The sequence below is a fragment of the Rhinoderma darwinii genome, chromosome 8 (genome assembly GCF_050947455.1).
Source record: "Rhinoderma darwinii isolate aRhiDar2 chromosome 8, aRhiDar2.hap1, whole genome shotgun sequence".
Classification (NCBI taxonomy): Eukaryota; Metazoa; Chordata; class Amphibia; order Anura; family Rhinodermatidae; genus Rhinoderma; species Rhinoderma darwinii.
Window position 1 is genome coordinate 6067949 of NC_134694.1, and position 23677 is coordinate 6091625.

At 44.4% G+C, this 23677-nt stretch overlaps 1 protein-coding gene across 3 annotated transcripts in view; it reads left to right on the top strand.

Annotated features, from left to right (window-relative positions):
* Positions 1-19551, top strand: part of TRAF2 (TNF receptor associated factor 2) — a 46987-nt gene extending 27436 nt beyond the window's left edge. For all 3 annotated transcript variants that reach the window (XM_075834776.1, XM_075834775.1, XM_075834778.1), the window contains 8 exons: positions 4934-5032; positions 12701-12862; positions 13158-13232; positions 13709-13783; positions 14772-15140; positions 15545-15722; positions 18387-18535; positions 19195-19551. In XM_075834776.1, the coding sequence (XP_075690891.1) occupies positions 4934-5032; positions 12701-12862; positions 13158-13232; positions 13709-13783; positions 14772-15140; positions 15545-15722; positions 18387-18535; positions 19195-19413 (1326 nt within the window). In that variant the 3' untranslated portion in view covers positions 19414-19551. The remainder of the gene's footprint in view (positions 1-4933; positions 5033-12700; positions 12863-13157; positions 13233-13708; positions 13784-14771; positions 15141-15544; positions 15723-18386; positions 18536-19194) is intronic.
* The last annotated feature ends 4126 nt before the right edge of the window (positions 19552-23677 follow it).

Genomic DNA, 23677 nt, shown 5'->3' on the forward strand with positions numbered 1-23677 from the left:
ATTATAGTAGTTCTATTCTTGTATATAGGGGCAGTATTATAGTAGTTATATTCTTGTATATAGGGGCAGTATTATAGTAGTTATATTCTTGTATATAGGGGCAGTATTATAGTAGTTATATTCTTGTATATAGAGGCAGTATTATAGTAGTTATATTCTTGTATATAGGGGGCAGTATTATAGTAGTTATATTCTTGTATATAGGAGCAGCATTATAGTAGTTATATTCTTGTATATAGGGGGCAGTATTATGGTAGTTATATTCTTGTATATAGGAGCAGTATTATAGTAGTTATATTCTTGTATATAGGGGCAGTATTATAGTAGTTATATCCTTGTATATAGGAGCAGTATTATAGTAGTTATATTCTTGTATATAGGGGGCAGTATTATGGTAGTTATATTCTTGTATATAGGAGCAGTATTATAGTAGTTATATTCTTGTATATAGGGGCAGTATTATAGTAGTTATATTCTTGTAAATAGGGGGCAGTATTATAGTAGTTATATTCTTGTATATAGGAGCAGTATTATAGTAGTTATATTCTTGTATATAGGAGGCAGTATTATAGTTGTATTCTTGTATATACGGGGCAGTATTATAGTAGTTATATTCTTGTATATAGGGGGCAGTATTATAGTAGTTATATTCTTGTATATAGTAGCAGTATTATAGTAGTTATATTCTTGTATATAGGAGGCAGAATTATAGTAGTTATATTCTTGTATATAGGGGCAGTATTATAGTAGTTATATTCTTGTATATAGGAGCAGTATTATAGTAGTTATATTCTTGTATATAGGTGGCTGTATTATAGTAGTTATATTCTTGTATATAGGGGCAGTATTATAGTAGTTATATTCTTGTATATAGGTGCAGTATTATAGTAGTTATATTCTTGTATATAGGAGCAGTATTAGGGTATGTTCACACGGCCAAATTTCAGACGTATACGAGGCGTATTATGCCTCGTTTTACGTCTGAAAATAGGGCTACAATACGTCGGCAAACATCTGCCCATTCATTTGAATGGGTTTGCCGACGTACTGTGCAGACGACCTGTTATTTACGCGTCGTCGTTTGACAGCTGTCAAACGACGACGCGTAAAAATACAGCCTCGTCAAAAGAAGTGCAGGACACTTCTTTTGACGTTTTTGGAGCTGTTTTCTCATAGACTCCAATGAAAACAGCTCCAAAAACGGACGTAAAAAACGCCGCGAAAACGCAGCGAAAAATGCGAGTTGGTAAAAAAACGTCTGAAAAGCAGGGTCTGTTTTCCATTGAAAACAGCTCTGGATTTTCAGACGTTTTTGTTGACTACGTGTGAACATACCCTTATAGTAGTTATATTCTTGTATATAGGAGGCAGTATTATAGTAGTTATATTCTTGTATATAGGAGGCGGTATTATAGTAGTTATATTCTTGTATATAGGGGCAGTATTATAGTAGTTATATTCTTGTATATAGGAGCAGTATTATAGTAGTTATATTCTTACATATAGGAGCAGTATTATAGTAGTTATATTCTTGTATATAGGAGTAGTATTATAGTAGTTATATTCTTGTATATAGGGGGCAGTATTATAGTAGTTATATTCTTGTATATAGGAGCAGTATTATAGTAGTTATATTCTTGTATATAGGAGCAGTATTATAGTAGTTATATTCTTGTATATAGGAGTAGTATTATAGTAGTTATATTCTTGTATATAGGGGGCAGTATTATAGTAGTTATATTCTTGTATATAGGAGCAGTATTAGGCTATGTTCACACGGAGTCTTTTGCCGAGTTTTTTGACGCGGAAACCGCGTCGCAAAACTCGGCAGAAACGGCCCGAGAACGCCTCCCATTGATTTCAATGGGAGGCGTCGGCGTCTTTTTCCCGCGAGCAGTAAAACTGCCTCGCGGGGAAAAGAAGCGACATGCCCTATCTTCGGGCGCTTCCGCCTCCGACCTCCCATTGACTTCAATGGGAGGCAGGAGAAAGCGTGTTTTCTGCCCGCGGCGCTCAATGGCCGCGGGCGAAAAACGGCGCGATCATTGCTATTCACACGGAGTATTTTGGGGGAGGAATATCTGCCTCAAAATTCCGTTTGGAGCTTTGAGGCAGATATTCCTCCCCCAAAATACTCCGTGTGAACATAGCCTTATAGTAGTTATTTTCTTACATATAGGAGCAGTATTATAGTAGTTATATTCTTGTATATAGGAGTAGTATTATAGTAGTTATATTCTTGTATATAGGGGGCAGTATTATAGTAGTTATATTCTTGTATATAGGGGCAGTATTATAGTAGTTATATTCTTGTATATAGGAGGCAGTATTATAGTAGTTATATTCTTGTATATAGGAGCAGTATTATAGTAGTTATATTCTTGTATATAGGAGGCAGTATTATAGTAGTTATATTCTTGTATATAGGGGCAGTATTATAGTAGTTATATTCTTGTATATAGGGGGCAGTATTATAGTAGTTATATTCTTGTATATAGGGGGCAGTATTATAGTAGTTATATTCTTGTATATAGGGGCAGTATTATAGTAGCTATATTCTTGTATATAGGGGGCAGTATTATAGTAGTTATATTCTTGTATATAGGGAGCAGTATTCTAGTAGTTTTCTTGTATATAGGGGCAGTATTATAGTAGTTATATTCTTGTATATGGGGGGCAGTATTATAGTAGTTATATTCTTGTATATGGGGGGCAGTATTATAGTAGTTATATTCTTGTATATAGGGGGCAGTATTATAGTAGTTATATTCTTGTATATGGGGGGCAGTATTATAGTAGTTATATTCTTGTATATGGGGGGCAGTATTATAGTAGTTATATTCTTGTATATGGGGCAGTATTATAGTAGTTATATTCTTGTATAATGGGGCAGTATTATAATAGTTATATTCTTGTATATAGGGAGCAGTATTATAGTAGTTATATTCTTGTATATAGGGGTAATATTATAGTAGTTATATTCTTGTATATTCGGGCAGTATTATAGTAGTTATATTCTTGTATATGGAGGACAGTATTATAGTAGTTATATTCTTGTATATAGGGGGCAGTATTATAGTAGTTATATTCTTGTATATAGGGGGCAGTATTATAGTAGTTATATTCTTGTATATAGGGGGCAGTATTATAGTAGTTATATTCTTGTATATAGGGGGCAGTATTATAGTAGTTATATTCTTGTATATAGAGGGAAGTATTATAGTTTGTATATTCTTGTAAATAGGAGCAGTATTATAGTAGTTATATTCTTGTATATAGAGGCAGTATTATAGTAGTTATATTCTTGTACATAGGGGGCAGCATTATATTCTTGTACGTAGGAAGGGTAGTGAAATCATTGGGTGAAGTGAAAGTCAAATAAAAGAGATTAGCTGCAGCACTCCAGTAGTAAAAAAATAAGTACTTGTTTTATTCACCAAGCATGAACTTGCAACGTTTCAACCCTAATAGGGTCTTTATCATGTTTTTTGGTTTTCTTTTTCTACTGGAGTGCTGGAACAACTTTTTTTTTTTTTTACACATTGGACAAGTGAGTTACCCTGAATCTGGGGTAATTTTGCTGCGTTCACCACCCAACATTGGAGATTTTTTTTTTTTTTGTATGTTGAAAGGGAAAGTGAAAGGATGTTGAAATTATGGCTAAATGGAAAGTGAAAGCATGGCCAAGGGGGAAAGTGAAAGCCTGGCCAAGGGGGAAAGTGAAAGCCTGGCCAAGGGGGAAAGTGAAAGCCTGGCCAAGGGGGAAAGTGAAAGCCTGGCCAAGGGGAAAGTGAAAGCCTGGCCAAGGGGAAAGTGACAGCCTGGCCAAGGGGAAAGTGACAGCCTGGCCAAGGGGAAAGTGACAGCCTGGCCAAGGGGAAAGTGACAGCCTGGCCAAGGGGAAAGTGAAAGCCTGGCCAAGGGGAAAGTGAAAGCCTGGCCAAAGGGAAAGTGAAAGCCTGGCCAAAGGGAAAGTGAAAGCCTGGCCAAAGGGAAAGTGAAAGCCTGGCCAAAGGGAAAGTGAAAGCCTGGCCAAAGGGAAAGTGAAAGCCTGGCCAAAGGGAAAGTGAAAGCCTGGCCAAGGGGAAAGTGAAAGCCTGGCCAAGGGGAAAGTGAAAGCCTGGCCAAGGGGAAAGTGAAAGCCTGGCCAAGGGGAAAGTGAAAGCCTGGCCAAGGGGAAAGTGAAAGCCTGGCCAAGGGGAAAGTGAAAGCCTGGCCAAGGGGAAAGTGAAAGCCTGGCCAAGGGGAAAGTGAAAGCCTGGCCAAGGGGAAAGTGAAAGCCTGGCCAAGGGGAAAGTGAAAGCCTGGCCAAGGGGAAAGTGAAAGCCTGGCCAAGGGGAAAGTGAAAGCCTGGCCAAGGGGAAAGTGAAAGCCTGGCCAAGGGGAAAGTGACAGCCTGGCCAAGGGGAAAGTGACAGCCTGGCCAAGGGGAAAGTGACAGCCTGGCCAAAGGGAAAGGGAATGCCTGGCCAAAGGGAAAGGGAAAGCCTGGCCAAAGGGAAAGGGAAAGCCTGGCCAAAGGGAAAGGGAAAGCCTGGCCAAAGGGAAAGGGAAAGCCTGGCCAAAGGGAAAGGGAAAGCCTGGCCAAAGGGAAAGCATGGGGGAGGAGTAAATATGAAAACTGCTATCTGTGTGTGAATTGTAAGAAATCGTAGCTTTTACCCCATGAGTATTAGATGCATGAAATTGCGTTTTATCTGTGGGATATGTCAGAAATCAGTGTAAGGCCAAGTTTTGGTTTCCCGTTGAAAGCTGTTTATTTTTTATTTTTCCCAAGATTAGAAAAAGCCCCACGCGCTCACGCACCAGTATCTTTCCATGGGACTCAAAAATACCTCCTGTTAATGTTGTGGTGTCTTTGGCTGTTCATCGAGGTATAACATTGACCTCTCCCTGTACAGCTCCTCATGTTTGCTCTTCTTTCAATCACCAGGCGTTTTCAGATAACGCAGCGCGGCGGGAGGTGGAGAGTCTGCCCGCTTTCTGCACGAATAACGAATGCACCTGGAGAGGGACCATCAAGGAGTATGAGGTGAGGTCCACGTGGTCATCACTTAAAAAAAAACTAATTAAAAGATTTCGGTCTGTGCTAGACTGAGGTTTCTCAGAGGTATTTATCTTCTATCCTCCACCTGTGTTTACATGATGAAAACTTCTTCATCTCGGAGGCAGTAGAGCCCCCCCCCCCCTTCCTTCTACTCCGTGACGTGAACAGAGAGATAGAGAGATATATATATATATATATATATATATATATTTTAACATCTGCAAAGAAAAAAGTCACAATGCTTATCGTCAAGGCCCAAAGTTGCTCCGTCCTTAAGGGGGCTAAAGTTTAAGGCCCCCTGCACACGGCCGTAGCTGTGTGTACCGTCCATAATTACGGCATGGACAGCCCGCAGAGTGTCATCCGCGGGCCGTCCGCAATCACGGACCGTTCACACAGAAGATGTGCATTGATTCCTAGGAGTCAGGACCACGAATGCGGACCGTATAATGACTTGTCCTATTTTTCTTGTGCTCCGGGCAATGCACGGACTATGGAAGCCACGGTCATGTGCATTGATCCATAGGAACAATCATTTTATTCTATTAGCAATTGCGAAAACTGCTGTCGTGTGCATGACGCCTAAGTATCATCACAAACCCCTCGCCATCCCTCCTCCGGCAGCTGTGGATGTGTATTCGCTGAGGAGCAGCAGAAATGTTGTGTAACCTGCAGATTTCGGTTCTTTTTCTTCACACTTCGTCATTCCTGTTGATGTTTAATTTTCTCTCTTCACGCTCAAAATTTAGCATCTGCAGCGACGGTGACATCGGTATCTTCGTTTTGCGCAGTTGTTAGGCTGGGTTCACACAAGCATGTTACATCCGTAAAGGACGGAACGTATTTCGGTCGCAAGTCCCGGACCGAACACACTGCAGGGAGCCGGGCTCCTAGCATCATAGTTATGTACGACGCTATGAGTCCCTGCCTCGCTGCGGGACAACTGTCCCGTACTGTAATCATGTTTTCAGTACAGGACAGAAGTTCCAGGGAGAGGCAGGGACTCCTAGCGTCGTACATAACTATGATGCTAGGAGCCCGGCTCCCTGCAATGTGTTCGGTCCGGGACTTGCGGCCGAAATACGTTCCGTCCTTTACTGACCGAACATGCTTGTGTGAACCCAGCCTTAGTTTCAAAATTTTTTCGAGTTGTTGCGAAATCCACATGATCCCCTCCGTCTATTGGTCTTTGTTACCGCATTCCTCGTGATGTTTCCTCGTGCTCGCAGAATTTTAACCCTTTATGTGACTGAAGACATACATGTGGAAATTTACCTATACACTGTACTGCACTTTTGGACACTGAAAACCAAGTGCCTTATATATGTATTTACCCTACAAATGATGCGGGGGCCCATTAAATTCTGGAAATGTTGTACATGCTGGGGGGGGGGATGGTCATCTTTTAATGGGCGTTTAGTTCGGTCGTGTTTGGTTTTCGTGCGCAGTCCTAGATTTAAGATGACATTTTCTGTTTCAATTGTTTGCTTGCTGTCAGTGAATGTAAATATTATTGCTAACCTCAAGAGGCCTTAAAGGGGTTGTCCCACAAAACACGTGTCCACAGGATAGGAGATACATGTGTGATCGCTGGGGGTCCGAATGCTGGGACCCCCCCCCCCCCCAGCGATAAGGAGAACAGGGGACAAGTGTCCGGCTTGTGTGTCCGGCTTCTCCATAGAAATGAATAGAGCAGCACAAATCCCTCTCCTGTCGTGAGAACTTGTGTCCTTTTATGTGTTTACTTTTAGTTCTATATATTTTGACAATCAGAAGTGCCCCATTTTTTTTCCATTATTTTATTTATATTTTTACCCTGTCTGTTAACCCTTAAACTCCAGTTTAAAGTTTTACCTCTAGACAGCGCAACCCTTTGGACTATTCCAGGGCGTCCATTGCGTTGCTACTTCTGGGCGTCCCGGATCGTGCTGGGGTTGTCTCTAGTATAATATATTCTTCTGTTTATCGTGGCTGCTGGAGGCAACTATCATACCCGAGGTACATTGTTAGCATTGACCTGCATTTTGTGAGCATTTGGCCTATAGGCTTTATTTAAGGTAAGAATCGTCTATACAGACAAACAAACGAGTGAAGATCAACATAGCCGTCTCTTCTCTATACTTTGTACTTCTTCTCGTGTCATTACAGTCGAGCAAGTTATTACCTGGCAGCTGCCCAAGACCAAGGATAAACTGGAAAGTACCTAAACGTCATAACCGCCCAACTGGGGGAGGGGACGGCGAAGGACGAGGGGTGGAAAAGCAGTAAATTGGTGTTAGAGGGAGAATATATAGAGCGAGCGTATAGGGTGCACAGGCTGTGGCTCGGTGGCCGCCTGCGACCTGCGATGCTATTCCGTGCGCTGCCGTTCTTTAAGACACATTGGTGCTTGTCTGGGTCTTGATAGTTTAGAAAATCACAGATGTGTTTTGACAGCCGCATCCTGCTGATGACACCGTTATGGGGGAACTGTGACTGTACAGTATGCGTTTTATTTTAAGCAACGTAAAGGAGCAATAGTGAAAACGTTTTCTGTGTTCTTCCTTGTGCAGACCGTGACCATCCGTTTTACCAAGGTTGCTTCTTTAAAGGGGTATTCCCGTCTGATATACCATCAATGTCTGATCGGTCCGACACTCCGGACAGGTGGCTGTGCGAGTGTGCGACTCTCTCCTTTGTAGTTTATAGGACTTCTGACATGCTCCGCTTTTTCTGTTACTCTATAAACTACAATGGAGATAGCCGCATGTATGTGCCACGTCTTATCTGGAGTGCAGGGGACCCCCCATTTTCCCGATACGTGGCGTTCCCGGAACTGGGACTGTCCATTATCCTATGAATGCCTCATATGGGAATACCCCTTTTATGTTTTATTGCAGAGGAGTGATATAATCTGACAGCGTAGCCCTCGGATCAGCTTAGGTTGTGTGCCCCTGGTTGAGATGAGAGGTTGCGTCATAGGCAAAGGTTTAGGCAGTGAATTGAGCAAGGCACACCAGTAGCACAAAGTATTTCAGGAGAGGAGAGCTTGTGAGCTGCAGTACTGATGCGGAGAGCCCGTGGGAGGTCACAGACTCCTAATGGATGGAGTAGGGTTGCCAGCAGCACAGAGTATTTCAGTAGAAGTGTGCTGATCTTGTGGGGTGCAGTGACCTTGCCCATTCATGTGATATTGGGGAGAATGGGCCTGCAGTGTCATGATATGAGGACACCAGTGGGAAGGTAGAAGAAGGAGCCGGTTCCCCAGCAGCACTGAGTATTTCAGAAAAGGTGTGCTGATCTTGTAGATGGAAGTGGTAGCTGCAGTCCTATGCTTGGAGTGGAGAATGGAGGTGGGCACAGATGGTGGTAGGAGCAGCAGCACAGAGTATTTCAGGAGGCAAGTCTGCTGATTGGGAGGGGGTGACGTGTACCCTTGTGATGTTACTAAGTAAAAGGGGCCGCATGTAACCTGATGATGATGATGATGATGATGAGGCACTGTACTTGGGAACAATCCTATCACATGATATCATGAAATCTTCTTTTCGTCTGGACGCAGAAAGCAGAACTTTGTGTTTGAGTCATGTGGTCAGGAAGTGACTCGGGATGCTGACCCGTACAGCAGAGTCATGTGGTCAGGAAGTGACTCGGGATGCTGACCCGTACAGCAGAGTCATGTGGTCAGGAAGTGACTCGGGACGCTGACCCGTACAGCAGAGTCATGTGGTCAGGAAGTGACTCGGGATGCTGACCCGTACAGCAGAGTCATGTGGTCAGGAAGTGACTCGGGATGCTGACCCGTACAGCAGGCTCTCTATAGTGACCGTCATCATTATATGCGGGATATTTCCGTCTTCCGTCCATTGTCTGCATTTTTGTAACGTTTTATGACTGCACGTGTTCTGTTCATTACGTGCAGAGTTCACATTTTTTGGTCTTGCTTCGTGGTGCTGTATAACCTGCCGGCTCTGTAGAGTAATGGAAATCTCCCGCTGCACTGACCTTCTCTGCTCTATTTCTGTCTTTATAACCTTTAAATGTAAAAAGGAAACGACACGACTCCCACACAGGACGATACCCGACCGACGCACCCGCCAAGTAAAAATAGCAGCCGATCCCTAATATGAGTACATGACTCCAACCCTCCACTCTCATACTGTTAAGACTACTGCTCTCAGCATCCCCTTCCATAATACTGCATGAATTCTAGTTCCAAAGTGCAGATACACTGGGAAGTTCTAGAAGGGGTTAAAGGCCGGGCTTATTTTTTTTCCCACAAGGGCGTTTCCATATATTTTACCACCAGCCGCTCCCTGTACTATGGCCGTTGCCTGACAAGCACGGGCCTGGCCCTCAGATTACCTTCTTTGTAGATCCTACGGTTATTACTTGGCGCTCCTTGGTCCTATACCAGCGGTTATCCGAGGGTGAATTCTGCACCTTATACTTTGAAGTTTTATGCCAAGTTATCCAATAAGCAGTAGATAAATACCACATATCTGCCCTATAAATAACATTGTATTATGGGACTTCCTCAAACCAATCAAATACGTGACCATATAATAATTAAAACTTAACGGCTGTAGCTTAATAAAAAGGCTTTATTGTTCTCGATATCTAAAAGAAAACAAACTTGGATCTGCCTGTGGTGGGTGAGGCTGCTGCAGCGCTCCTTTCCGATCCGTCACAAATGCTTTAAAATATTTGTTCCTTCTTTGTATTCTTGTGATACCTTGTTTAGCTTCCTGTAACTTGAGTGGGATGGACCTGAAACAAGTCTGTGCAGCATAGAGAGGCAGTCTGCTGTGCAGCAGATAGAAGTTCCTGTGACCACTTCATTACGTGTCTGGCTGGGTTCACACTGCGTATTTTGAGGCAGATTTTGCTCTGCCTGCACTCCGTCTTTCGTTGCGTTTTTTTGCTCGCGGCCATCGAGCGCCGATGGGCAAAAACGCTGCGAAATACGCTTTCTTTGCCTCCCATTGATGTCAATGGGAGGTCAGAGATGTAAACGCCCGATGATAGGGCATGTCGCTTCTTTTTCCAGCGAGCCGCTTTTTCCGCTTGTGGGAAAAAAACGCCTCCGCTTCCCATTGAAATCAATGGGTGGCATTTTTGGCGCGGTTTCCGCGTCAGTGTCAAAAAAAAAAAAAAAAATCTGTGTGGACTGACCCTATTTGGACAGCGGCTACTGAAAGAGTGGTCACCCAGGCAGGAAGATAAGTGGTTGCTAGGCAACATGAACGCTCATTCCGTGCAGAATCCATTAAGATTAGGGTGACGAAGATACATAAACATTGATTATCAATGGAACTTTAACCCCTTAGTGACCAGCCTATCTTAGGCCCTTATGACCAATCTATTAATTTTATTTTTCATTTTTCATTAGTCGCATTCAAAGAGCTATAACTTTTTTTTTTTTTTTCCGTCGACACAGCTGTATGAGGACTTAGTTTTACATTTTAATGGCACCATTATGGGGTACATATCATTTTTTGATTAACTTTTATTGACTTTTTTTGGGGGGGAAATAGAAAAAAAAAACCTGAAATTCCGCCATCGTTCTTTGTGTTTTAAATTCACGCCGTTCACTGCGCGGCGTAAATAACACATTACCTTTTATTGTATGGGTCGGTACGATTAAGACGATACCACATATGTCGAGGTTTTTCTTTTATGTTTTACGACTTTTGCACAATTAAAACTATTGAACTAAACCTATTTTGTTTTTGCATCGTCGCTTTCCAAGAGCCGGAATTTTTTTATTTTTCCGCCAATGTAGTATTTTATTTTTATTTATTTATTTTTTTACACTTTTACTAAATCCACTTTTTATGGGAAAAAAAATAGTTTTATTTATTTTTTTACTATAATTTTTATTTCACATTTATTCTTTTTTTTTTAGTCCCACTAGGGGTCTTTACTGTGTGATCTTTAGATCGCTGCTATAATGCTTTGGTATACCAGAGCATTATTGCCTGTCCGTGTAAATCTGACAGGCAAAGATGAAGGCTGACTGGGCGATGGCGTCTTTGGACGCCGCAAAAGCTTTTGACTCCATCGAATGGGTATATTTATTGAGAGGTTTGGGTTTGGACCACAGTTCCTTAGATGGATTTCGCTCCTATATAAAGCACCGAGGGCACAAATTCTGGTGAATGGTATACTGTCCCCATATTTCCGTCTACGGAGGGGTACTCGGCAGGGTTGCCCCCTCTCCCCATTGCTGTTCGCTCTTGCTATAGAACCCTTAGCTTTACATATACGCCAACATACTGGATATAAGGGGATCAGTTTGGGGGGTAGGGAGGATAGGATTGGCCTGTATGCAGATGACCTGGTTCTTTTTATGTCCCAACCGATGGTAACGCTGCCCCTGGCAATCACTACTTTGGGAGGTTTTCTGGCCTTTACGTCAACTGGACCAAGTCTTTTTTTATGCCATTGCAAGGGGCGGGATGGCCGGACGGACGAGTTACACGGCTTAAGGGTGGTCTCCTCATTTAAATACCTAGGAATTGTTATAAATTGAGAGCATGGGAATGATCATGCCAGTAATGTCTTGCCATTGTTAGAAAATATAAAGGCAAAATTCCTGATATGGAGCACTCTTCCCCTAGCAGTGACGGGTAGAATAAATCTAATAAAAATGGTCATTCTTCCTAAATGTCTCTATATTCTCGAACATGCAGCGACGCCAGTGTTCAAAACGTTTTTCAAACAGATACAGGCCTTATTTCCAGGGTTTATATGGGGTTCCAACAGATCGAAGCTCAGTCTAGCTACTCTGCAGTGCCCCAAAACATTGGGAGGGGCAGCCTTGCCAGATCTTTACCTCTACTATCTAGCGGGGCAACTAAGATATCTGAAAATCTGGGTCGCCAATATGGCCTTGCCAGATAGGGAACACCACCTGGCGTTCCATATGCATATGTCCACTCTGTGGCCGGTATTGGAAGGGTCCCTAACCGAAATAAAAAAATGTATTGCCCATTCATAAAGTGGCTTCTCAGGTGTGGAGGGCTGCGAAGAGCATATACAGTCACTCTGGAGTACAAATTGACATGCCATTATGGTCTAACCCCCTACTCACCCAGATATCAGAGGAACTGGCTCCACAATTTTGGATTCAACACGGGATATGTACTATAGGGGACATGTATACGGATAATATCCTTAAATCGTTTTCACAGGTGCAGTCGGAGTTCGCAATTCCCAGGACTGCTTTTTACCGATATCTACAACTGCGCCATGCTCTTAATGCCCAATTCCCCCCCACTGACACGGCATTCACTCGGCTTCCTCTGATAGGAGTTTTTAGGTCCCAAGGCCCCAGAGGTCTGATATCCGCTATATATACATCTCTCATTACAGCCAAAGTAGCCAGTACACCCCTGATGATCAAGGATAAGTGGACTGCAAGGATACCTGACCTTGCGGAAGAGGACTGGGATGAGATCCTAACCTCTGCATTATACGTGTCGCCGGCTGCCAACAATAGGATGATACAGCTGTTCATAGTCTATCAAAGCTACTTGACACCTGTTAGAATGCATAAAATGGGTAGATACCCGAGCACAGAATGTCACAGATGCCGGCACCCATCCCATTTCTTTGCCATCAGTCGCCTCCAAACCTGTGTCGTAATAGACATTATCTGTTCTCTTCCAGGCCAACCATGAAGGGAAATGTCCGTTCATGCTGGCACCGTGCCCGGCATGCAAGACGCTAATCAGGGTAACCGATCGAGATTGGCATAATGAGCGAGAATGCCCGGAGCGGAAACTGAACTGCAGATACTGCAAACTCTCCTTCTACTTTCCAGATATTAAGGTACAGAAGGTTCTTCTGCTGTTTATACTTGTACCAAGGTTTGACGGGGGTATCTGGGATTAAAAGTGCTCTGCTTTTTTTTTTTTTTTTTTTTTCAGTAACCGCGCCATTTGTAGCTGTGTCTGTTATTGCAGTTCCTTCAAGTGAATGGAGCTGCAATACCAAACGTGGCCCATGAACGTGAGTGGCGCTGTTTCAGGGGACCCTTTTAATCGTACACAACCCCTTTTAAAGGAACAGTCACATTTTTATGGCTGCAGCCATGAGGAAACTCGACATCTTGGTTCTCTTTCAGGCTCATGATGAGATCTGTCCCAAATTTCCAATGACTTGTGAAGGCTGCGGAAAAAAGAAGATCCCCAGAGAAAAGGTATTTATTTCACTGGAATTGATTCTATAATGGACACTGCAAAGATGTAGAATTAACTTCACTTTATAGTTGACCTGTATGGATTGATACAATATGAGCAGCTCTGAAAGCACTTTGATTTATTTGCATTGATCTTGATCGTATCTTATACTCCATTCACAACCAGAGCTGCAATCCGAATTCTGCTAGTTTCTGCTTAGAATCAATCGGCTCGGCTGATACAAGCCCCTTACAGTCTAGCAGAGCTCATATAGTTCAATAGTGGATCCCATCCCTCCTCCCACAATGCATTTCACCTGCCATTTTCTCTACATATGCATGACAATAAAGCATGCTCAGAACATAAACATATCAGCCGATTTTTTTATTTTATTTTTTTTCTCCAAAAAGTAAAGCAGCTGCTGTAATTGGAGAATCTGCTCCAGTCGATGCAGTTGCTTTACTCTGTATAACGTCTCTACTGCCTTCTGTTTTAGTTACAGGACCATGTAAAGTCATGCGGTCGGTGCAGAGTACCGTGTCGGTATCTTGTAGCTGGCTGCACAGAGATGGTAAGTGTTCATTGCCTGTCTGAGACTACACGGCAGACTATGCTGGATACAGCCCAAACAGAAATGACTCCTTGCCATCATGACCCCCATCGTTTATTCTGGGGCGTCCCAATTGGTCAGTTATGGGGCTCATTGCAGCAGATTCTCCCTTGTAGCGCATCTCCTGGTCAAACATGGCACGCGCAACCCTGACCTACGAGTAATCCTAGCTCCGTTTTTACACTTCAGATGGGGATGCCCGTCCATACAGAGCCGGGGGCTGCTACGTGGAGGGGGGATTTATTTGCAGTAATTTAGCTGAGTTCACATTTCAGCTATACAGTCACCCCCCCATGAAACGCCAGGTCAGTGGATTGTGTCAATATATGGTAATGACCAGCGGAGGAACAGGGTTTATGGACTGAACCAAAAATTTTTCAAAGAGGGGGGACTTAATGCAACCTTGACAGCTGAGAAAATGTATTTATGGGGAGCTATAATTAAGCTCTACTTACGGCTACTACTTTTTTTCCCAGCTTGTTGCTTCCCAGTTGTTGGAAAAACCACAACTCCCAGCATTCCAATGCTTGGAGTTCTAGTTTTGCAACAGTTGGGAGCCACAGGTCTGAGAGTGATCCACCTTAGCAGATTGCACTGCTGGTAGACACAGCCCAATTGAATAATGGCAAATAATTCTCCAACTTAAAGGGTCATGTACATGTTGCTGGTCTAGGGCGACTGTGCCCTCCTGTTATTACCTGTAGATGCGCTCACAAGCGGCAGCACTGTAAATCCATTTATATTTAGCCCCATGGAGGGGGCGTTAGAAGATGAGCTGCGCCGCCTGCATCTGCAAACAGGAGGAGACGGTCCCCATCTGCAGAGCTGTGAGGTTCCTGCGCCTCGTTAACTCTGCATTGTCTTGAACGTCAATAAGACCAGGACAATCGCTACCTCCAGTGGTTGTAGATGGCGCCGTAATCACCGGTCAATCATTCTTCGTTACCAGGTAGAAAACGACAAGTTCTTAGAACACGAGAACAAGTACTTGGTCGAGCATTTGGCAAAAGTTTGGGATTCCATCCAGACCATCCATAGAAAGGAGCAAAGCGACGTTACTCAGCGAATGGGAATGATGTCCGTGCAGGCCGTAACCTCCTCGCTCAGCAGCTTGTCCTCCACAGCAGCAATGGCGGCCGACGTCTCAAAGACTCCTGATCTACTGCGCCAATTGGAAGCGTTAGAAAAAAAAAGCACCATCCTAGAGAATATCGTTTGCGTCTTGAACAGAGAGGTGGAGAGAGAAAGTGGATCCGTGGATGAGGCGATGAAGCAGCGCAGGTCAGATCAGGGGAAAATCGACTCCCTAAATGCAAAGGTCAGTGCGAAATTACCTGCAAAAGCAAATATGGCTGTGAAGGCGAGCGAGAGTGCCCCCTACACGGCAACGAGCCCTGATCAGGACGGGTTCTCAGCCTCTGAATGTAGACCGGAATATTCCCATTCACTAACAGCTAGCAGAGATCTTGAAAATGGTGAGGAATTGAAACCTGGTGTGCGTTCAGAGGTCCAACAAGAATCCATAGGGCCTCAAAACAAAGACCGCGATGGGCCCCTACCAACTAGTTCATAGTAAACTGTACCCACATAGTTCTTGCACTTGACTGAGGCCCCCTGAACCTAGGGGTCCCTACACTTACCCATCATTCATTGCTAGACGTGTGTTTTGCAGCACTCCGCTCCTTCTTGTAGTGACCGGCCTGTGGTGTTTTGTGTTTTTAGGTGCGACAGCTGGAGCATACGTTGGGTCAGAAGGAGGTGCTGCTGGCAGAATTGGAGAACCGGGTACAGGAAGCAGAACTGTCCACATTTGACGGGATATATATCTGGAAAATTACGGATTTCTCGAAAAAACGCCAGGATGCCATTGTTGGACGATGTCCGGCCATGTTTTCTCCACGTGAGTCCCTGAGAGGAGTTTAGCGCAATAAGTAAAACTTAGGATAGGAGAACTGTGTGAAGTGTTACCTCAGGCACGGTCTGCACGGCTCTGTCCCATCCGCAACAGCAGGAGGAGGAGATGCGCTCCTTCTCTTCCAGCAGGTAGATCTCGAGAAAGATGAGACCACAAAGAACAAAAGTGCATCTTTTCCATGATCTCGTATGTTGTGCCGTTCCTCTGTAACAGGCTGTTATTAAGGATTCTGTCCGAAACGAGTAAGTCAAGCTGCACGGGATTCTACATTATAATCTTTTTAATTTTTCTGCAATAAAACATTGGATTAAATTTTTTGCAATATCCTGGTGCTGGAATTTCTTTTCTACTACTTGCGTCTATTGGGAACTGGACTCTTACCCATCCGAGCACCGGTGTGCGAGTTTAATTGACGTGGAATGGTGAGCTGACTATATCCCTTTTTTTTTTTTTTTTTTTTTTTGTAATTTCTTCTGAAAATGTATGAGAAAATTGACTAGTTGTTACCATTCCCCCTTGTTCATAGGGTGTGTCCCTACACAGTCTGACATTGTCTTATTAGATTTACAGTTTTACTGTGTAGGGACACACCATATGGACAAGGAGAATGGTAACGACCAGTTGTCAATTTATTCATACATTTCTAGGAGGAATAGCAGAGGAATGGCACAACACCGATTTCAAAGTAAAGATTCTCCAAAATTGTTGTTTTGCAAGAAATACAAGTATTTACTCTAACATACATGTCCGGAGAGCTGACAGATCCTCTATACTACACCACACAGCAGAGCTGACAGCTCCTCTATACTACACCACACAGGAGAGCTGACAGATCCTCTATACTACACCGCACAGCAGAGCTGACAGATCATCTATACTACACCACACAGGAGAGCTGACAGCTCCTCTATACTACACCACACAGGAGAGCTGACAGATCCTCTATACTACACCGCACAGCAGAGCTGACCGATCCTCTATACTACACCACACAGGAGAGCTGACAGATCATCTATACTACACCGCACAGCAGAGCTGACAGATCATCTATACTACACCACACAGGAGAGCTGACAGATCCTCTACACTACACCACACAGGAGAGCTGACAGATCCTCTATACTACACCACACAGGAGAACTGACAGCTCCTCTATACTACACCACACAGGAGAACTGACAGATCCTCTACACTACACCACACAAGAGAGCTGACAGATCCTCTATACTACACCACACAGAAGACCTGACAGATCCTCTATACTACACCACACAGGAGAGCTGACAGCTCCTCTATACTACACCTCACGGGAGAGCCGACAGCTCCTCTATACTACACCACACGGGAGAGCTGACAGATCCTCTATACTACACCACACAGGAGAGCTGACAGATCCTCTATACTACACCACACAGGAGAGCCGACAGATCCTCTATACTACACCACACAGGAGAGCCGACAGATCCTCTATACTACACCACACAGGAGAACTGACAGATCCTCTATACTACACCACACAGGACAGCTGACTGCTCATCTATACTACACCACACAGGAGAGCGGACAGCTCCTCTATACTACACCACACAGGAGAGCTGACAGCTCCTCTATACTACACCACACAGGAGAGCTGACAGCTCCTCTATACTACACCACACAGGAGAGCTGACAGATCCTCTATACTACACCACACAGGAGAGCTGACAGCTCCTCTATACTACACCACACAGGAGAACTGACAGCTCTATACTACACCACACAGGAGAGCTGACAGCTCCTCTATACTACACCACACAGCAGAGCTGACAGATCCTCTATACTACACCACACAGGAGAGCTGACAGCTCCTCTATACTACACCACACAGGAGAGCTGACCGCTCCTCTATACTACACCACACAGGAGAGCAGACAGCTCCTCTATACTACACCACACAGGAGAGCTGACATCTCCTCTATACTACACCACACAGGAGAGCGGACAGATCCTCTATACTACACCACACAGGAGAACTGACAGCTCCTCTATACTACACCACACAGGAGAGCCGACAGATCCTCTATACTACACCACACAGGAGAGCTGACAGATCCTCTATACTACACCACACAGCAGTGCTGACATCTCTATACTACACCACACAGGAGAGCTGACAGCTCCTCTATACTACACCACACAGGAGAGCTGACAGCTCCTCTATACTACACCACACAGGAGAGCTGACAGATCCTCTATACTACACCACACAGGAGAGCTGACAGATCCTCTATACTACACCACACAGGAGAGCTGACAGATCCTATTTTTATAGGTGGTGTTCCATCAGGTCAACCTCTTTCCATATTCGCCTAGTAGGTCATATGGACATCCTAGGGAGGTCTTCCCTGCTCGGAGCCCCATTTCTTGAGCCAGAGCGGATAATATGAAGAGGCTCTTGCTCTGGTGGACTTGGGCCACAATGGCTGCCATGTAATAAATTTCCTCTGGAACGGCTGTGGCTTCCCCTGACTATATCAGGGGGTGTTGAAAGCTCTACCCGTAGTTATCAGCTCCCAAATTAAAGGTTTCAGTTTAGTTGTCCCCTGTTGATATCTCCTTTACTCCGACCCAGTTTATGATACATATATATCTATTTTTTTTTATATTCAGCTTTTTATACCAACAAGTATGGCTACAAGATGTGCTTACGGATCTACCTGAATGGAGACGGCACAGGCCGGGGAACGCACCTTTCCCTATTCTTCGTGGTGATGAAGGGGCCAAGTGATGCTTTACTGCGATGGCCATTTAATCAAAAGGTAATATCAGAAATATGATGGTATTGATGGTGATGATGAGATTATTCATGATTCAGATATTATTGATGGTGACCGTTTTGGGGTCTAATGGTAGATGCTAATTTATACCCCTATAGCTACACCACTGCTTCTATATGTAGGCTAGATACATTATAACTATATACAGCACACCCCTCCTACATTACTTATCAAACCTAAGAGGGCTACATTGTCACAGACTCCAACAATTAGTGTAAATGGTGAAGTAATCATCCCTGCTGGGCTGGAGTTTACACACCGCCTGTGACCCGCTGCTGCACAGAGCAAAGTCTGCAGCCTCTCCCGGCCGCGAAACGAGCTCCGATCCACACAGCCTGTCAATCAGCGGTTCTAAGATCCATTTACGCAGAGCAATGATTATAAGTATGGGGACAAACTATTGTTCGGCCCCATACACGTGATGCTAACTAGCGACCATTTTTTTTGGCCTCCTAAAAGATGCAATCAAGCTGTTGATTAAGCGGCTGCTTGTTCGTCGACTGATCGCTGTCTTGTTTACACAGGGCAATGATCGAGAAGGAGCGTTTATCTGATCATTGTCCGTGTAAAAGGGCTTCTAGACCTGCATCCGGGGCTCTCCAGATCTATATAACTAAAGCTTCTTTTTTTTTTTTTTGCAGGTCACCATGATGTTGTTGGATCAAAACCACCGAGAACACATCATAGACGCCTTCAGGCCGGACATCACTTCGTCATCTTTTCAGAGGCCAATAAGCGAAATGAACATCGCGAGCGGATGTCCCCTCTTCTGCCCACTCTCCAAGCTGGAAGGCAAGAATACCTATGTCTGGGAAGATACCATTTTCGTCAAGGCCATTGTGGACCTTGCTGGTCTTTAATCCACAAAGAAATCCGCCACGGGTGGAATTTCTCATTCTGATGCCCCGGTAGTTCCTGGGCTGCTCCGTAGTTGAGCGGAATGTTGGGGTTACCTGCTAGTAATTCCGTGCAGCTACAATATATCTTTTTTGCTATAACGAGTCTCTGATAGAAATAGCCGAGAAGTTTTTGTACAGCAGAGAAAGTGTCGTCCTCCTCCTAGACGCTCACGTCCTCTGCATCCGTGGGATCAATATTACGGCCCTCGTGTTGATGGTTTTTTAAGTTCTATGATCGACTACGATCTATAGATTCCCCTCCTTCGTCAGTCATCCAGTGTTTCTTAACATTTCTAAGCCGAGTACGTCCCTAGTCATAGACATTTAACACCAAAGCTACGGTCCATTGCAATCTTAAAGTGGAGCTAAACGTTTGACAAACTTCTGACATGTCAGAAGTTTTGATTAACTGAGACCCCCACTGATCGCTGGAAGGAAGCAGCTGAAGTTCTCGTGTGAGCGCTCAGCCGCTTCGTGTCTGTTCGGGTGGATTTTAGAGCAGTATTCATTTTCTCACGCTGCAGGAGTAAGAGGCTCGCTGGTCTAGTTGTGTCTCCCTATTACAATATTTACGCAGGTTTTTAGCGGTTTTCAGAAAAAATTTGTTTTCCAGGAAAATCGTGGCTCGCTGCCATTTTCTAAAAATCGGGAAAAACCTGCGATCAGGTGATAGGTGGACACCTCCTGGATGCCGGCCGCGTCCTCCCTGGACCTTTTTGCCATGTATTTTTTTAGGGCACAAGTACCAAGGGTTAAGAAACACTGGTGGAGGTCTTACCTGATTGCTGTCGGTGACCCCCATTAGACATTGCCATGGACTATTCGTGAAGAATAGATTACCGATCCATCGCCTCACGTTCTTGTTGCTCCTCGGAACGCTCTACCATTTTTGCGGATCGCTGATTCTGCACATTGTTATTTTGAGGAGATGCTCCTCCAGCTTCATGAGTTCCATTATGTTTACTATTAACCCCATAACCTCAGCAATTCCACATGTGAAACCGAAAACCATCCCATAGATGCAGAGGACGAGTGATCATATCTCCTGCCTGGGCCCAGCACCTTCCGTTACGTCCGGTTTCCCACGTTCCCATACAGCCCGTCATTGACAGCTCTATTGTTCCATGTGGTCTGTTAGTGGATAGCAGTGCCTTACGTCCCCCTGAATGAAATAGGGGAATGTGTGGAATGTGAACCCTATAGCCGACCAGTCTGTGATGTGTGTAATGTCGGGCAGTTCACTAGGGTTAAAGCTAGACGGCACGTGACGCCACAAACCATAAAAATTTCTTGCACAATGGATGTGAGGATTCGCCTGCAATTTTTTTTTTCCTGTGACCCGGTCACAATGTCAACTGTGTACCACCTATATTATATATAAGTCGGGGGTGAGAAAAAAGTTGCACAATTTGTAGTGGTTTGTGGCATCACGTCTCGTGTCTAGCTACAGCCTTAAAGGGATATTCCAATCCCAGACAATTATGACGTATTCAAGGATATGGCAAAATGTCCGATAGATGCGGGTCCTCCTGATAGGTGTGACCCGTATCCACTGGACATTTATGGCATATACATATATTCTGTATGATACCCCCGACATGGGCTCCGAGCAGTGAACACTGCAGAACTTACTGCCCGGCACAGATCACATGGAAGCAGGATTGCAAAAAAGTTTTCTTTTAAAGCTTTGGTTGTGTGTTTTTTTTTTTTTTTGTTTTTGTTTTTTTTTTTATTTTTATTTTTAGCCGCTGATCTCTGCTTGTAGACAGCGGGAAGGAGAAAGAAGTAGAGAATCGATTGTAATTCCCTGTTCCCATTCTGTGGTCTCGTACCGCCGTGGTTGGTTACGTAATTTTTGAGTAGATTCAGAGATATCTGACCCTCTAAATAGACCTGTATGACTTCTCCATCACACGCCCTAGGGCTCTATTCGCACGCAGCAGATTGATAATCCGTTTTTGCAGCAGGTGCATGGATTACTGCACCAAATCTGTCGCGTGTGAATGGGACCTTGCTGGGAATGACTCCTTGTTAAGGGCAGGGGGGGTGCAGTTTGACTGGCAACACCTCTCTGAGGCTATTCACACGTGGCAGATTTGTTGCAGAAATTTTCACACCCGTGAATTGGTTGTTTTTTACAGCAGGTTCATGAATTTCTGCAAGCTAAATGAGAGAATCGTTGAAATTTCTGCCGCGTGTCACTAGATCCCTGTTTTTAGGGTATGTGATGGACTGTTTATTTTGGGGTCTCACCTGTTTAGTGCATTAACATTATTATGGGAGCTGTTTGGATACTGAAGGTCCGCGTAGCCAGGTTCTGGGCACAGGCACTGATGTATAATATACGAGGAGCGAGACTGAGGACGTTGTACAGAATTATAGCGATGGAAACTTATATTGGGGAAATTTAAATCTTTTTCTAAATCTACAGGCCATCTCCACTATGTTACTGATTGTATCATTAGTATAACCCCCCCCCCCCCGCCCCCCACATACACACCTTGTACCAGTACATACCTGAACAGTCTGTTCCCTCGTGATGGGTTCAGACGCTTGTCTATACCCCGTTAAAGTGGTTGTTCCACGATTAAATGTTATCCCCTAACCACAGGATAGGTGATCACATGCTGATCGTTGGGGTCTCACCGCCTGGACCCCCACCGATCACTAGAACGGTCCATTCACAGTCTATGGGACTTTCAGAGCTAGCAGAGTACAACGCTCGGCTATCTCCTGGAGTACCATAGTGAATGAATGGAGCAGCAGGGCGTATGCGCGACCAGCCGATCCATTCATTCAAGGGAATGGGACCCCCATTCTCGTGATTGGTGGGGGTCCCAGCGGTCTGACCCCCACTGATCAGCATGTGATCACCTATCCTGTGGTTAGGAGATAACATTTAATCTTGGGACATCCCCCTTTAAAGGGAATGTGTCGCTAGAATTATTTTTATTTTTTTTAAGTTAAACAGTTAGTATATAAATGATTACACATTGTTATAATGTGGTAAAGCAACCTCATTGCTTTATGCTGCAAAATTGGAGAAGACACACACGCTCTAGTGTCCTCACACAATCCCCCCTCCTATATCCTGGCTAATGCCGGGAGAAAGGAGGGGGTTGAATGTTCAAACCTCCTACACTGTGTGCCGCAATTTTTTGAGCGAATGCACAGTATAGTAGGATTAGATACAGTGGTTATAACACGAACATACACAAACATGACTTACCTGCTCCTGCCGCCGCCGCTGTCTCTGCTCCCTGTCCTTGCTTCTGAACATATGGACGGAAGCCGTGACCGGAAGTAGTCCTCTTACTGTCCGGCCGCGGCTTCCGATCCACATGAAAATGGCGCCGGATGTCGCCCTGCCGAAGACCTTCCATTTGGACTGTGTGGGAGCGGCGCATGCGCTGTTTCCACACAGACGGCGTACTCTATAGTGAATGGAACGGCTCCCGTTCGCATTCTCTATGGGGATGTATGAGGCGTATTCCATCTCTGTATGTGTCGTTAATCGACACATACAGAGATGAAAAAAAAAAATGGCAGCCCCCATAGAGAAGTAAAAGTCTGAAAAAAGAAAAAAGTAAAACCCAAAAACACAAATAAGTAAAATGTATTTTAATAACATACGAAAATCCAAAACATATTAAAAAATTTTTTTCCCAGTGACACCTTCCCTTTAAGGCCCTGTTCACACAGAGTTTTTTTGCAGGCATAAAAAATTGCATCAGAACTTTCAGCCGGGTTTTAGACTGCCAGCGATGTTTTCAAAGGAAATTTCTAACTCCTATTGAATTCAATGGTAGGTCAGAGACGGAAACCGCTCGAAGAAAGAGCATGCAGCTTATTTTTTCCGCGAGCCGGCAAAAGCCATCCAGGAAGAAAACTCCTTTACCTCCATGGGGGGGGGGGGGGGCGATTTGGCTATTTTTTTGTCACGGATGCAGTTTCAGCGTCAAAATCAACGCAAAAAATCTCTGTGTAAACTGACCCTAAGCCAGACAAACTTTCCGCGTCCATCTTCACGTAATGTCAGACTGTTCGTTCAGTGAGATTCTGCGCGGATTCCTTGATTGTCGTGGATGACGGAAGAGGGAGGTTGTAGCATGAACTTCTCCAGCAGGAGGCGTAAATCATACAGATGAGCAGATACTGACTTGGGCCTCTGCACATGACTGTGCCTGTACTCGGACAGCCCTCCGTTTGCGGGCTGTGCTCCTAT